Here is a 17,534-nt window from a genome sequence, read left to right on the forward strand (position 1 = left end):
TTCAAATCAATGGGACGACTTTGAGTCTTTCCGACAAGTGGCTCGGCGAAAAGACATTTTAAAGTTAACCGCATTGCCAGCCATTACAGTGTCTAGACACTGAGCAAACATTGTCAGCCCGAATGGCAGGTGCCATTAAAACTCAACTTCTAAGGTGTCCACTAACAAATCATGAGTCGAACGAAAAAAAAAAAACCAAAAAAAAAAAACAGAAACACAAACTACCAGCTGCAGCAACTGCGACAACTGCGCTGCAACATGTGCCGAGCAAATTTATAGCGCCATTAGCCGATCGAGAACTGCATCAATATGCAAATAAGTGTAACTGATATTACATGTAATTGCCGCTAATTTGGCAGCCAACACGTCCGAGCACGACGCCCGAACCCGAACCCAAACCCCACTAACATGAAACGGTTGCAAAAACAACAACTAAGACACAACTCTGCCTAACTGACTGACTAAAGCTGACGGCAAGGTGAGCAGCGTGACAATCCGATTGCTGCAGCAATCGGCGGGGAGGGGGCAGGCCAGCCACCACATGTGTCTGTCTCGAGTCCAGCTTAAATAATGACAAATCTAAGCTACACCAGCAGCGTGTGAATGCGTAGCCAAACATGCATCGTGTAACAGCTATGAGAACCCACTCCACATACCCAAACCCCAACTCAGAGTCCAAACTGCATATGCAGCTGATTTGAACTGTCTGTGATATATTAGTTGTTGACTGTGCTTCGATGCTGTTGCGATTGTTTGACTGTGCTGATATACCCCACACAGTGAGCGTAGCTTTAGGCATATGGCATAAGGTTTCTTCTTGCCATAACTATATTTTAGCAGCTGTTTAGTATATTTAGTATATTTATATCCAGGCTATGCAGCTGTACAAATATCTAATAACATGTGTCATTTGATTATGAATCATTGAAAATTTGTATGAAAATTCTATAAGCATATTTATCAGCAATTTTTGAGCTACTATAAACAGTCAATATACATGTACTATATATACATACATATAATCATATATATTCACATGTATATTCTCCACAGTCTGCTCTTTTCTTTGATACTCAACTCAAGCAAACTCACAGCTGAATTGGCCTGCTGTTATTTACTGCTATATCTCTACAGGGTATTCCCGCAGTCATCTACTGCTCATGGCAATTGTTTTTCACTTGTCTTGGCATTGTGTTTGTTGCTTTGTTGCTTTGTTCATTTGTTTGTTTTGCTTTGGCAAATTATTTGCGAAATTAATTTTATGCAAACATGCCGCCAAAATACAACAACATGACAATTTAATTGGACGCGACATGTGGCTAGCGTTCGATTGAAAGGCAACAACGGCGACGTCGACGTCGACAGCGGCGCCTGCGCAAACGAAAAGTTTGGTTAATTTTGGAGCTCGCGTGTTGCCCACGCCCGCGCACACTCGCCCCTGCGCTGCCCGCACAGCCCCTGCACTTGACACAACTTATTTGCCTATGGAATCGGCAAATGAATGTCCATTTAAATGTATCTTGTCGCGATTATATATGTGAGTGTGTGTGCGTGTGTGTGAGTGACCCACTCTATGGCTACAAAAGTATGGCCTGTGGCAAGTACGCTGCCTCGCATAATTGTTGTTGTGAGTGTTTATTTTAAAGAGCAATTAAGTAATAAAGCAATTTCATGTTCTTTTGTTTTGTGCCACGATTATTTGTGCCGCTATTCTGGCCGCTAGGGGGCGCTTCAAAGGCTGCTTTCGGTGGGCGTTTAATTGAATTGCCGTTTGCTGTTGTGTGGGCAAATACATTGTAAATTTAGCAATGTATATGTATGTATGTATATATATGAGATATACATACATTACATATTCGCACTGTCTGTACATATATTCAATTTGTCTTGGCGCTGTGTAAATGTCGCTGCATGACGGATCGCTGGGGTCGTCTTGAGGTCTGAGTTGAACGTCCGTGGCTATGGGAGAGCAGAGACTGGGCACTCAGGCACTGAGGCACTCATATCGAACACGTTTTCTATATGGGCATAGAGTATGTGTGGCAAGATATATGCTTATGATGACTAATTGTCGTATTTTTCTAGCTAAATGCCAAAATGTGTCTATTTATTAGCATTTTTATTTATTGCCCGCTGTTTGTCTTAGCCAATTAATTTGAATTGTAAATTTATGCGCTTGCTAGCTGGCTTTTATTGCCCCAAAATGGTGCTAACACAGTTATCACAGTCGAACAATATAATAAGCCATACATACCTTCTACATCTTAGAAATATGACCATTACAATAGCACCTATAAGACCCGATATGATAGAGACTACAATTAGGGTGAATACCCATCCAAGCTCGCCAGTGGTATCTGCAAGAGAGCGATAAAAAAAATTCAATTAAAACACAAATGAAATGAGTACGCAAACCAGATGATCCGGCCGGGAAAGCAGGTGTAATGCTTTTATGATTATGCAATTTTTATAGCGCGATGGCGATAAAAATGATAAATTCATACGAAAAAGATGAAAAAAAAAGCAAGTTATGAATATGTATTAAAGATACTAGATAGATAGATATGTATCAGAAAGGTGTTTCGTTGACTAGCTGTAAAAGCTGCAAAAAGATAAGTAGAAGAACAAGATGCAAGTGGAACGTATAATGAAAATTCGTGAGTGAAGTCAATTAGGCGCCATCAAAGAAGTTGGTGATGAGCAGGCGATTAAAACTGTTCTCAAAACTGAAATTTAACAAGAAAATTGCACGCCTCTCTCTCACTCACTCACTCTCTCTCTCTCTCTCTCTTGCTCTTGCGCTCTCTCACGCTTTTCAGCACAGCCTGCGCTCTCTCACTCTCACTCATTTAACGATGCAAAATTAATTACAAACTTTATTATCTTAACAACTTGAGGCTGCCAGCCGACATTGGCCCCGCTGGTGATTTAGAATATTTATGGCCTCAGCTAAATGAGGCAAGCAAGCAGGCAGGAGGCTACGGCCGTGTGGACAATAAGGGTCAGAAGTCAGTCGATGTAGCGAAACACATGCGACTGCGTTTTGACCCTTTTACGGCCTAGACTTTATCTAGCTGCGGGCATCTGCAAAGGGCTGAGCGGGCTGGAGGGGCGAAGGGGTGAGGGTGCAAAGCTGCTGAGGTGGGGGTAACTATGCCAAAAAGGTTAATTTCAGCAAACAGAAATCAACACGCATATAAATATTACAGACAGCCCTCGCATTTGCCACGTTCCACGTCCTTTTAATAAAAGCCGGCGAAAATTGTAATAGCTCCGTGCATCAAGCTGCAGATAAGCTCAAGTAGCCGAAAATCATTCTTAGAGTAGAGTTGAACTCACTAACTGAATACTGTATACTCTATAGAGTCAATGAGAGATGAAGAGAAGAGCAATATGAAGGTGAGTCGATGATAAATCGAGTGAGATGAATAGATTTGATCAAGATCAAGTATTGAAGGATATTTCCTATATATAAAATAGAGCAATACAAGGTGAGTCGATGATAAATCGAGTGAACTGATTTTTGGAATATGTTTAGCAATTGAATAACTTTGATGAAGATCAATTAATGAAGGATATTTTCTATATATATGTTGATGACCAATATAAGATAAGTCTATGATAAATTGACTGGCTGTCAGCTGAGATGTTCATTGACTGCTGAAGCTATTCAATCAGATATATAATATTTATAACATACAAAATATATACAAATATTTCATACACTTAACACCGTTCTCTTTCATCTCATCCCAGAGCAAACTTCATAGCAATTCGGTATCGTCGGGCATATAAAACTTAGTAGAGCATTTAATTAGCTCATATATTAAATTTTGAATGAGTTTTCTTTTTGGAATGGACCCTTGCACAGCATAACTTTAGCCTATTTCATTTGAAATATGTGGGTTGTTGTTTTTTTTGTTCACTTTTCTTTGGCTTTTGTGCGTCAAGTGATCAGGTGGGTCACCTTGGCAGCTATCTCGTTATCCCAGTTGTCAGCTGTTTAAATATTTATGCTGACGGTGCTATAATGAAAGCAAATGCCATTATGTTTTGGCCCAGCTTCCGCTATGGCCGGCCAACCCCCGCCGCCTCCTGCTGACCCTTGGTCAGGGCGACCTTCCATTGTCTTGCGCGTAATAATTCAATTGGCCGAAAACTCAGCCACGAGGCGAACGCGGTGCGCAGCGTAATTAATAACAAACAAAGAGCACGAATGGAAAGTAATTTAGTGCACACTCGTTCAGTCTCTCTCTCTCTCTGTGAAATGAGGATGTGGGTGTGGCTGGGCAAGCGGAAATGGTCTAATAAGCGGCGCCTTATGAAAGTGTTGGAAAAAAGCGCGTTAATTGCGGCAAGTTGTTAAGCCCGTAGACCAATAAAAAAGCAGCTAAAGAAACTAGTTAGCAGCGCCGCTATAGGGCTCATAATATTCGACAATCAGGAACAACTTTGGCCATATGTAAAGTCGCAACGGCGGCTGCTCCTCTGTAGTTAACTTCCGATTTTATACTGACAAGATATCAAAGTGAATAGACCTGGCTAGAGGAGAGTTGGGAATTAAACTCGAGCCCGCTGAGTTTGTTGTCGGATGCTGTCAGACAAGCATGTTGGCAACAGGATCGTAAAGTTCCACTTGGGACTGACGCAAGTTATGGCCCAGTTGCCATTGCCGTTGCCATTGGCATTTCTGTTGCTGTTGCTTGGCTTTAACAGACTCCCGTTTTGGGGAGGGGGGCCCTTTACTTGACTTTACTTAACTTATTTATTCGCCATTCGCCAAAGGGGCTCCAAACAGCCGAGCAACATGCAACAGGTGTGCGTTGCTTCACGCAATGGCAACAGTCAGCTGGAGAGAGACAGGGAAAGGGAGAGTAAGAGAGAGAGAGGGGGAATAGCTGTTGAGCTGTTCAGTCGACCTGGTCAGCTATTTATTAGCAGTGGCCGAGTCGCTGATCTATTCGGGTTCAGTATGGTGCAGTCTAATTGGCAACTCATTAAAATAATTTCGTGCTGGCCAGCTTGGACAATGGACAACTAGCTGTATGTATGGCTCGTCACATTTTGGCATAGAACATGGCAAAAAAAAAAAAACAACAACTTTTGGTTTTCTTGGAACTTTTAGGACTTGACACGAAAACAACAATAACAACAACAGCAGCAGCAGCAGCCGAGAGGCAAAACTGTTGCAGCTGTGCAAATGCACAAGTTTCCATGGAAATGTAAACTGGGCTTGCATGCCACAGCAGCAGCAGCAGCAGCATCAACAGCAGCAGGAGGCATTCGAGATACATCCATCAGATACAAATGGCTGCCCGCAGATGCAACCGCCGCCAACTTGCCTCGCTCGTCTGTCAGCAATTGTAATAATCGATCTGCGCCAACATGATTGATGATGCGACACAGCCAGCAGCCAATCGCCCGCCTGCCTACCCCCCTCGCCGTCAACCGCCCCCTTCAATGCAGATTTATGGCCAGCCAGCTCGGAGTTTGAGCTGAGCTGTGCTGAGCTGAGCTGAGCTCCTCCTCCTCCTCCTGCAACATTTGCAAGCTCATGTCTAACTCGACATGTTCAAAAGTCGACACACAATTTCGATTTGGCGACGTTTATGGCGCATTATCGCATAATGCATTTTCTATATGCTAATTTCAACATCAACTGGATTGCCCCGCCTGTGCGCTCCCTCACCCCTCGAACTGCTGTAAATCAAACGAAAATTGGCCCACACGCTGCAACTGCTGGCAATGCTGCTAGTGCACGGCTGCAACTGTTGTTGCCTTCTGGCGTTGCAGCTGAGCATTTGTCCACAGACTGTCGCACAGTTGCATTTTTAATTGCCCCACAAAAATGCCGAAAATGAACTGCAACAGCAAGTTGCCAGCGACATGCTGCTGTTCAGTTAGCTTTTATCTAACAACCGTATCGAAGGCGCAAATGGGCGTGGCCAAACCATTCGACCATTCGGCCATTTGTGCAGAGCGAGCGAAAAGCAAAAACGGTCCAAATACGACTCAATTAACAGTCCACACAATTAAATTAAATCGCTCGCATTTGTTTTCAAATTGAGCAATTAAAAAATGATTTAGCGCATTTTTCGCAGCCATTTTTGGGGCGGCCGAGTGGGGAGCAGATTTTTAGTTTTTGTGGGCGTTCGATTTGGCGACACAGCTCGAAATTTGATTAAATGCAATTAATTAAAAGGAGTATTTGGCTCGAAAGTTATTTGATGTCAACGAGCTGACTTGAATTATTTATTGATATGAAAGGCATTTTAATTAAAACTGTGAGTGATACTCGACAGAGCGCAAAAGCGAATGATTAAATAAGCTAATTATATTGTAAATTAAATTTGATTAAGGCAAAAAAGGCATTACAGCTGTTGCCATGTGAAGAGCGCTTCAAAGTTGAATAAAGTATGGCAAATAAATTTGAGTTCACAAATGAAATGATTAAGGGAATAAAACGGACTTTCATTTAAAAACAATGAAATTGAACTACAACTAAAATGTAACAGAAACTGTCAGCTGCAGCTGCTGCTGCCCTTCTTTGCGCTTCTCAGAAGTCAAATGTAAAAAGAAAGCCACAAATTATTTGCAGCTCATTTTCAGTTAAAAGGAAGTAGCATATGTAGGCCAAAAAGTCAAAGGCAGGCAACATAAACTTGCGAATGCCCCCCACACACACACGCATACACACATACACATATGAGACATGCGCATATTCCATTACACACGCGTAAGCAACATATGGAGCGTATGGGATGGTCAAAAGCTGTTCGGGCAGCGCTCGCTCGCTCAGCTCAACGGAAGGCATCAACAGAATTAAATGACAAATTAAATAATGTCAGCAACGCGGCGGTTGGCAAAAGGTTAAAGCCATAAAAATAAGGGCCAACTTGGCGGCTCAGAGTCCCCCAGAAAGTCAATATAATAAATTACACGGCGACAGTGGCGATAATCAAATGAACAACAACAAGAACGACAACAAAAGAGCGAGAGAGAGAGAGAGAGAGAGAGAGAGAGTGAGAGAGAGGAACAACAGTGCAACATGCGTTGGTCAATTCTTTAGCGGAATTTTTTGGCATTCATATACACGCTCAGAGAGTGAAAGCGGGTATATGGGGTAGAAAAGAATATTGGAATTGAAACATAAGAGATATTTGAAATATATGTGAGCTTCTTTTCATAGATTTTAAACTTGCATAGAGTGAATTTTTGTAGGCCAATCCATCGTAATGCTAATCCCAGTTTAAGCGCCATATTAAACGAGTATAACTTCATCAATTACACCCGCTTGACAAGCTTCTTCACCGTTTTTTGTCGTTGCTAAAAGTCGTAAAAAAAACGCACAAAAAATTTTTTGCAGCCGCTGCAAATTGTCAGCGAATTAAAAAAAAAAATAAATAAAAAACGAAAATAAAAATAAAAATAAGAATTAAATTGAATGCGCAAGCGCGCAGACAAGCGACAGTGACAGGGAGAGGAACAGTGACTGCGAACAGGAACAGGCGGGGAACAGGACCCCCAGCGGCGGCGCCACCAGATACAAGATACAGATACGAATGCGAGTGTGAATGCGAATTGTCGCTGCGGATGTTGCGTATGCCGAAAATTTCAACAGAAGTTTTGCTCGTCGAAATATTTCACGTGAAATTTTGGAGTTTTTGGTGGCCTTTCGGGTCGGTCGTCAAGCTGTGGGTCCCGGCCCCGATCCCAGTCCCGATCCCGGTCGCCACTTAATTACATCGCAGACTGGCTAATTTTTGGGGCTTGTTTCGTAATTTGTTGCGCTGACAAGTGAGTAATTTGTGCAGTGGTTCGGTTGGCTGTTCGCATTTGAAGCCAAATCCTTTAGCTGAGCCAAGCACTGTTTTTCAATTTTAGGCCAGCCAATAACAACAATTACATGTAATTAGGTGAATTGAGTCGTCCAAAGAGCGGGGCAGTGGCTGGGGGGCTGGGGAGGGTCAGCAAAAGCAAAAGAGTTAACATGTAAATGCATTTGAATCGAGTGAATCCCTGATTGCTCCCTCTGTCTCTCTCTTTCTCTCTCTCTCTATCGCCCTCTCGCGCTCCCTCTCTGTGGAGTGCAGCTAAGTGAGTTGCTCTGGGCCATTGTCTGTGCCTTTGTGCACCTTTTTGGTCTAATTAAGCGCCACAATTAAGTGCAAATGCGTTCGCTGTGCGTGTGTGTGTGTGTGTGTGTGTGTGTGCGTCCGTGTGTGTTTGTAATGTGAGCCGTAATTACGCATTGCAGACACAGACGACGTCGACGTTTCGTTTTTATGGCCTCACTTTGGGCCTTACATAAATTGTTCTAGCCGTGAGCCGACGAAATGTTGCAACTGTTAATTTGTGGTCAATACCCACACTCTCTTCCTCGGCTCTTCCACCCTTCGGCTGCTAGTTGTTTGTTTATAGTTTTTGTTGTATTTTGTTGCTTTTTATATTATTTATTTTTTGGTAAATTACCTTTTGGGCAGGTGAGCGAGAAGTAACAAAAGCAACCACCACCTTTCGGCTACTGGGCACCTCATTAGCTTTGAATATATCTGAGCCCAAAGCTACTAATGACTTAATTTTACCACAAATTTCAACAACAAAAAACATTGCGGGGGAAGTTGTTTTCATATGAAGAAAAAACAGGTGACGTTATGTCTATATAACTATAATAATCTTATATAATACTTCTTTTTTTATTCCTCAGCTATTTCATTTGCTTTTGGTCACCCTGTATATATTTATTTTATAAAGAACTTATAAGCACTCGTCTGCATTTGATTTGGGTACAACAATTTCTACAAATTCCTCTCCCTATCTCTCTCTCTCCCTCTCTTTTTCATCCTACCTGACTTCAATTCACAAAGTTTTCTACTCCTCAATGAAATTGTTTAAATTAATTTTGCATCTTTCGAGTTGGCACCCTTGAATTTTGGCAGTTTGGCTCTTCAGCTGCTAACTGAATGTGTCTGCCAAGTTTTTTTTTTCTTTTTTTTCTCTTTCTTTTCGACTTGATTACTGACATTTGCTCCTGCACCGAATTTGTTGGCCCTTTGGCTTGTGTACGCCTCGATTGGCGAGCTGCCAAAGAGCCAAATGTCTTGGCAAGTAAAAGCCAAAATCTGTTCACTGTCAGAACCGAAAATTATATATAAATTCAATTATGCAAAAGTGTGGGCCCAAATTGAATTTAACTTCGCTTTGTTGTTTTTGTTTGGTTTGTCAAGTTGGCAAAAGTCAGAGAAAGCTACAATTTGCTCGGGAGCCTCTTGGATTTCGGGTAATGTCAACATAAATTATAATTTATTTCATTCGTAGTGGAAATTAGGAAAATTACAGAAGGCATGAAACGTTTCCCACATAAACATAAGCATAAACATTGATTAATTGCCAGAAACAATTAGTGCATTAACACGCTTACGCAAAGTCAGTAAAAAATGATATAGGGAGCTCGAGCGCTCGCGGTTCCAGTTTATAGTCGGGGGGGCCATTTCACTTAAGCCGCGTGCATAAATTAAGCCACACAGTTGCCACATAAATTAGGCATTACCAGCCCGATAGGGATCGGCCACGAAAAGAGAACCAAAGCAAATTAAAATCGAGTGTGTAAAACAGTAAGAAATGAAACGAATGTTGCCGCCGTCGTCATATGAAGAATAGAACGGCACCAGGAGACGAGCAGAAGAAACAAAAAGATCAAATCTCCATATAACTTATTAATATGAAAGAGAACAACAATGTTAAGCAGAAGATTTAAGCCTCATTTCATATGCGAGCCTCTTCACTATTGAAGTATCATAGTTAGCTCAGAGAGAGAAGGAGATTTGCATACCCGTCTTTGATATTGTCTCCATGTATGTATGTGCACATAAATAATCCCAAAATTCCAAACTATGCTAGGCTAGAACGTCTCAATTATGAGCGCCAGCTGCTAGAGCCCATTCCCATGGCCCGGTCCACTGGCCATATTTCCTAAAGAGAAGCTAAGAGAAGAAGTCTAAGCGAATGCATTTGCATAACAATGCCAACAAATTATCTGCTAAATATTTGTGTAATTATTTAGAATGTCAAGTTATGCGGTTCATATATATATGTTATATATATATATATATGTATATTTTATATATATATTTCCTCGGCTCACTTCGTTTGTTTTTCTTTCAGCTCGTCTAATGTTGAAAAATGTCTTAATTGAATTTGATGTCTCTTTCGCTGGAATAAAACCTTTTAGGCATTTTTCTCATTCTTATTCTTGTTCTTATTCTTTTTCTTTTCTCTCGACTCGAATTCAAATTCAAATGTCATTGCCATGGAAGTGACAACAGTTTTATGTGGCACATGGTGCACCCCTAGGCCGACCTGATGCTTATCTCTTGAATCGGGCGGCATACCAAATGCCTTGCTCATTAGGTTTATCACACAAACATTTCACCTTTTGTCCTTTTTTCTCCGCATAGCGCATTGAAACTGAGAGTTAGCAGCAGCAGGAGTCGGAGTCAGAGCAGGAGTCGGAGTCGGTGTCGGAGTTGGACTCGTTCGCACTATGGTCAGGTAGTTTTCGCTTTTCTACAGGTAAATAAAGTCAGTTCCTGTTGCCGCATGATAAATGTATTTATTGTCTTGTATGCTTATAAATAAAATACTCAGGTGTTTGCCTGCTCGCCAAGAAATTAAGAAATTCAATAGAAAGCGAGGACTGTAAGCAAGATAAATTGATTCGGCGGCCTCTTAACTAATTAGAATGGTATTATTTGTAGCATTAAGCAGCATTTATCAAAAACTTGATTCACTTTGGCAGCGAAAGAAACCCACAAAAAAAAAAAAAAAACAAGTAAGAAAACTCTAGTCGAGAGTGCTCGACTAGATACTACCCTGAACCCAACTAATAAAAATGCCCATTTACTGTGGCTAAAATTTCAATTTCGGTGTATTTAAGAATATAAATTAAATAGAAAACTCATTTATGAAAATATAAAAATATTTTGAAGCAATTAAAAAAATTATCAGTTTGCACCGATCGGGCTTCGAACCGCGACTTCTCGATCGAGCGTCATGCAGCTAACACACTACGCCACCTCACTTCTAAAAGCTTTGCTGGCAAAACTTGAATAGATTCACTGCTGCAGCGCCATCTACCAAAACTAAACCAAACTAACTGCTGATGTGATTCAAAGAATGTTCCAGAAAAAGTTTGAATGCATGTGTGCACACGCATACGATGCTGTTGTAGCTGCTGCACGTGCGTTTGTTAATTGGCCAAATATTTGATTATTTTTTATTAATTTTTGACTGAACGGATTTTAATGAAACTTTCAGCATATGAGCATATGATATTATATTGAATATTTTAGAAATTAAAAAAAATTAAAAATCATTCACAATTAGCTATAGTGGCATCTGACTTGAACTTGAATGTTTTTACTCGATAAAAACATAACGGGATGATTTATCGAATTTTAAAAGCAACGTCCGCGCTGTATATACGGTCATTTTGAAGTCTCTAGCTCTTATATCTTCGAAATCGACGCGTTCAAGCATACGGACACACGGACAGGGCCAAATCGACTCAGCTCGTCCCCCTGATCCAGAATATATATACTTCGTGGGGTCTGTCACGCGTCCTTCTGCCTGTTACATACATTTCAACAAAACCATTATACCCTGATTTCCCATTGAAAATGGGTTCAGGGTATAAAAAGAGTGAACTGAAATTTATACTCCCAAGTCAAGTCGAGTGGAGTCGAGTGGAGTGGAGTGGAAAAGTCACTTTGCGAGAGTTTTCAGGCAAGCTATCAATGCCAGTAACTCATTTGCCAAGTGCCCAACCCCCGGCTCGCAAAAAGCCATGCTCTTTGCCACGTTCAACTTGGCTAAGACAAACAAAAACTTTGGCAGTCAAATGACAAATGGAGCCGCATGGAAATTCAAGAAATGCTCCACTTGCCAGGAAATGAAAATCGAGCAAAATAGAGAAACAGATGAGGTTGAGGATGGGCGATGTGGGGCGGCAGCCATGTGGGCGGGTCGGAACGCATTGCACACTTTACAATATTTATTGCTTAGGCTAAAAACTTTTTGCCAAGTTGAATTTTAATTAGTTTAGTATATATATGGCTTTTACATTTCCACGAGCTGCTGCTCCTGCTTCTGCTCCTGCTGCTCCTGCTGGTGCGCACAAACTTGGCGCAAATATAAATCTATTGTAATTTGCTATAAAAGCCACGCCCCTCTCACCACACGCACACGCACACACACGCACACGCACACGCATTGCCTTAGCCAAATAGACGCCCTAATTTGTGTCGCAAAGTTCTCGGCAGCGCCAATTAGGCTGAAACTTATACAGCCAGCAAAGACAATATTAATATTAGAGGAACAACAAAAACCAAATGCAAATTGCGCAAATTTTAATGAAGCGGCAAATCAAATTTAAATATCACCAACGCAATCAGGCTACACAGCTAATTGATGCAGAAAGTGCTTGACTCTATTTTATTTATGAGCTCCCCCCCCCAAAAAAAAAGCACACAAAATCGGAATATAAATATCTGGCTAAAGTATTTCTGGCATAGGCATATGAAAAATGCATAAAATATTGAAACACACCCACTCAAAAATGAAATAAAATTTAATGGAAAACTCATGCATCAGTTAATAGTTTGCTTTGGCTGATAATTTATATGGCGTATTAGAACAGAATTTCCAGATTCGAATTGGTTTTGTCAGCAGAGAAAGTAGCTGAGCGGCAATAATTTTAGGTTTTTTTTTTTTCACTTATCTATGCTGCAGGCTCGACGGCCATCAAAACTAGCCCTTCCATAGATTGTCAGAGCTGTTGACGTAAGTGGGTAAATAATAAACCAAGAGTCAACCGAATGCAACATAGTAAAAGACAATTAAATAAACAAGTTACGTCGTAAAAGGGCACAGAATTTAACTGTTGATGCGTATCGCTATGCAAATGCAAAACGAGACCTTAAACAACAACAAAAACGCCAGAAACTGGGAGAGAAATGTAACTAGACAAACGCCCAGGCCCCAGCCGTGTTATCAGCAGTCACGATCGTCGCTGGCAGGGCCAAAGTCAACAGTTATGTGTGTGGGGCGTTATCTGGGCGACTGCATCGCCTAATCAAAATTTAAACAGTAGAAGACAGCGGCGAGCGACTCATAAAATGCCATTCGACTGACTGCTGAAAGGGGCTGACCAGGTGCACATCAACAGACCACTGGAAATTGAGACTGAACCCAACTTACCCAGCCAGGCAACGTTCGCGCAGCACTCGTAAACATATTTCAAATTAGTAGAACATTAGGTGTTATAGTAAACATGGCAACGGGAGCTGAGTGAACTCGATTCTAGTTTCTAGTTTCTAGTCGCTTGTTGCTTGTTGCTTGTTGCTTGTCTCTCTTGTTTGTTTTGTTCGTTGTTGATGTCGTGTCGTTTGCCGTTGTTGGCAGTTCATAAAAACTTTTTATGATCTTTGGCCAATAGTCCTTCAGTGTGCGTGGGTTTTATGACTCTTCAGTCATGCGGCCACTCACGCGCTCAATGAACAGTTGACCACAAGTCTGTGGCACAGCTCCTATGCACACCTGTTAGCGCGTCAGCCTGTGCAACGTTGTGGCAAGCCGCTAATCGGTGTCACTCAACATGAGGCCGCTGCTAACTGCCAGCGAATTGCACTGCACTTGACAGTTTTTATGGTAATCTTTAATTTATTTGCCTGCAGTCCTTTAACTCTGCTGTTCTGTTAGAGTTCTTTTGAAATTAGAAGAGTCTACATATATTAACAGAAATCGTATTGCATTTTAGTATAATTACAATGCAGAATAATAAATTTATAAATTGAAGCATATATAGAATTATGTAAGACTTAAGTAAGACTTGGACTCGGAACTAGGAAACTCTTCTGCTGAGTTTAGCTATAAACCCCATTTAAAATTTCAACTCTAGAGATTGAGTTGCTGTTTTTACTATTCATAATAATTTTGAATCTAGATAATTAACATACATATGTATGCAGTAGACTATGTGTATTCCCTAAACACACATGTGTAAATATATCCCCATCAGACACGCCCACTTGAAGTAATAATTCTTCGTTTAATTTACCTGCTTACACTTCCCATTTATCTGGCCTCACACAACTGCCCAGCTGCCTTTTCGCTGTTCTCAGCTATTCCACCATAAATTGCAGAATTTCTTCAATTTTCCAAGTAAATAAATACTAAATAGTAGAAGAGGGAGTGGGAGAGAGAGAGAGCATCTCACGCCCGCAATTTTAATGCTGACTGACACTCATAATTATCCGCGCATGGATTTTCAATTAGGCGAAATTTATGTGCATTTTTCGAATGCTCACGGCTCATTAGTAAATTAGATTTTTCAGCACTAAAAATAACGCCCACTTTGCAGTGCGCCCACAGCTACAGTTCCTGTAACAGCCACCGCCGCTCCCTTCCCCTACCCTGTTCAAAAATGTGAATTGAGGCGCGTGCTGGCAGACTTTCAAAGAATTTTGTCGCCTGGCTGCAAAATTTCGAAAAGTTTCAGAATACTGAAAACGTTTTTGTGATGATGCGCTGCTAATGAGCTTGGGGGGAAAAGTGTAAAGAAAAATTGATTTTTCATTTGTTTTTCTTGTAGCTGGCAGCCAAAGAAAGCCAAACGAAACATGTCGAAGATCAAATGCTCTTTTAGAGTAAATAAATCATTTATAAATGCATATCAAATATCATCTGTGTTTCAGCGAGAATATTCAAATCAATCCTTATCAGAGACAGATTTATGTAGCACAGCTATTTATAGATTATTCTCTTGTATAATGCCCCTCTCGCACCCTCTTCCCCTGGCTCTGCTGTTAGGGTATAACGAAAACAAATAAGCGCATGTTTATGTTTGGGCAGGAAAACTGCGTCTACGATTTCCTTTGATGTTCTTGCCGCCAAAGCAGGCGACGGAGAACAGCAACAAGAGCGAGTGAGACAGAGAGAGAGAGAGAGATATATAGAGAAAGACAATGTTTCGCTGGATTTGTTTTTGCGGTGGCGTGCTGCTGACATCTCCTACTTGGGACCCCTTTGATCTTGCGCCTGTTTTCGTAGAGTAGGGTCTTCCCCCTCGGGGCAGACGCACCCATTGCCTCAATAATTAGTAACAAAATGAGCATAAATTGTAATTAAAAAGTGAAACTATTTTAATCAGTATTTCAGCAATTCCATTAAATGGCAATGGGCCAGCCACGCCCACACTGCCTCTGCAGCTTGTTTATTCGCTGTCTGAACTGAGTTTGGAGCCCGCATTTTATAGAAGCAACAGCAGCAGCAGCAGCAGCCTGTGTGTGTGTCTGTGTGTGGTCCAGTTGTTGCCGTGGCTCCTCTTCCTGTGCACGATTCTCCCTAATTGATTAAATGAGAAACAAAGCAGCGTGCAATATGCTGCAGTCGACGTTGACGCTGCCACACAATAAAAATGCAAACTGTAAACAAAGTTAAAAATATTATGCTGGCATTCCAGCACATACACACACACACTCACTTGGGTAGACAACGCATATCAACACCCCCATATATAACAGGAACAATATCGCCGCAATATTTCACTAAATGCGCTGCCTGTAATCATAATTTTTCGATCTACGCAGCTCAACTTGTTTACTTTTTTCCATAAAAACCGCTAAAAGCGAGAAAAAAAAACAAAGAAAAATTGTAAAAAAAAAAAAAAAAAAAAAAAAAACACTGAACTGAACTGAAGAAGTTAAACAAACGAAGCAGAAATTATGAAAATTCCATGAAAATAGCAAATAAGTTTTCTCGCTGCTTGGCTGCTTGGGTGTGGAGTTCCTCCAGCCCCAGAGTTCAGTTTGCACTCTTTCTGTCTCTGTGTGTGTATGTGTGTGTGTATTATGTTTACTTTTTTATGGCCTCCAGCCGCAGTGCGTTGCAACAATTATACGACTGAGAGCACAGTACAACAAAACACAAACAAATACAGAGCCAACAAAATACAAAATACAAAAACAAAACACAATCTGCAAAACAACAAAACATGAGAAGAATTCACTCATTTCCGCTTACAAATTTGAATAGTTCTCGGCCGAAACAGAGGCTGTTTTTAGAGGCTTCACTTGGATGGCAAAAAAAACAGGAGAAAATCGAGAAAAAAAATTGTGGCTCTTGCGGTTTGTCTTTGCTACTTTAATAATCTGCAGATTAGACTCATATTATTGTTTTCCTCCTTATAACATAGGCAGGCGTTAACGAGCGAATGCCAGTGAGCAAACAGTTCATGAGGCGTAGCCGACCGACCGGCTAAACGATGCGGAAAAGCTGAAAATCATAATTGCTTCTGGAAAATGAACAGCCCGAACAGCCAACAAGGCATTCCCGTTTTCAATATAATATTTATTTAATGTGCCATATAATATTTATTTTAAGTACCATAGAATGTGCAGTGAGCACCCTGTACAAAGAAAAAGAGAGAGAGAGAGAGAGAGCAGGAGAGAGAGTTCTGCATATAGCTGAATAACTGTACAATTAAGTATTGCCATATCGTATAGCATTATCCATTTCTTAATGAGCTTTAAGTATTTTAGCTTGAATTTAGTTAAGCGAAATTTCGCTCAGTGTACGCCAGCTCAGAAGTATGCTATAAATTGATAATGGATATGCTTAAATATCGCTTATTGTTACTGGCTTTACAGTTTCGATTCACAATTCACCAGCAGCTGCTACTCACACACACTCACACACACACGCACACACACACACACACACAGAGCTGGCGAGCCATTGTAGCTGGTAATCGGACTGAAGCACTTTGAATAGCTTTTGCTGTCCATAAATCTGTCAATAATTGTTACGTCTATGGCCTTACAATATTTATGGTGCTTTGTGGCACAATGGCATTATGCCATTTATGATATCAGACGCAGTGGGTGGGCTCCAAGTGTTTAGGTCTTTACAACATACGCCCCATCATTCACAGCCATTGGGAAACTTTTTTTTTTTTTTTTTTTTTGACCCACTTACTGTTGGTTGGGTTCTGCATTAAATAAGCAACTTAAATTTATTTATGTGATTTTATGTATATTTCGCCACAACAATAAAAATATCAAAAGTGCCAAAGGCGGCGGCGGGTCGAAGCAGGAGCCTTTAACAGCTGCTGCTGCTGCTGCTGATGTCGGGTTGGTCGGGTTTGCCTTTGTCATTGTTTGCTGCCACACAAAGTCCTTTTTTGTGGGTTCCTTTAGCCAAGTTGTTACATTTTTATTGTACTACAAATTGCTGTAAATATTTGGAAAATGTGGAATGTCGAATTGCTAACCCTTTTTCGTTGTGTTCTTTGCTTCTTTTGCTTATACTTTGGCTTTGGCCAGACCCAGCCCCAGACCAACAATTCAGCCAGAGCCGGTCATAAAAACGACTAAGGCGTTGCATAAATTATACGCAAATATTCCATCTAAACAATCAAGCCGTGAACTTAATTTGCCATAAACTGACGCTCAAGGTGAGCGATGGGCAGGTGAATA

At 41.0% G+C, this 17,534-nt stretch overlaps 1 protein-coding gene across 3 annotated transcripts in view; it reads right to left on the bottom strand.

Annotated features, from left to right (window-relative positions):
- Window positions 1–17,534, bottom strand: part of LOC6582232 — a 78,851-nt gene that overhangs the window by 7,798 nt on the left and 53,519 nt on the right. For all 3 annotated transcript variants that reach the window (XM_032731366.2, XM_032731372.2, XM_032731371.2), the window contains one exon: window positions 2,255–2,357. In XM_032731366.2, the coding sequence (XP_032587257.1) occupies window positions 2,255–2,357 (103 nt within the window). The remainder of the gene's footprint in view (window positions 1–2,254; window positions 2,358–17,534) is intronic.

Source organism: Drosophila mojavensis, unplaced genomic scaffold, assembly GCF_018153725.1.
Source record: "Drosophila mojavensis isolate 15081-1352.22 unplaced genomic scaffold, ASM1815372v1 contig_74, whole genome shotgun sequence".
Classification (NCBI taxonomy): Eukaryota; Metazoa; Arthropoda; class Insecta; order Diptera; family Drosophilidae; genus Drosophila; species Drosophila mojavensis.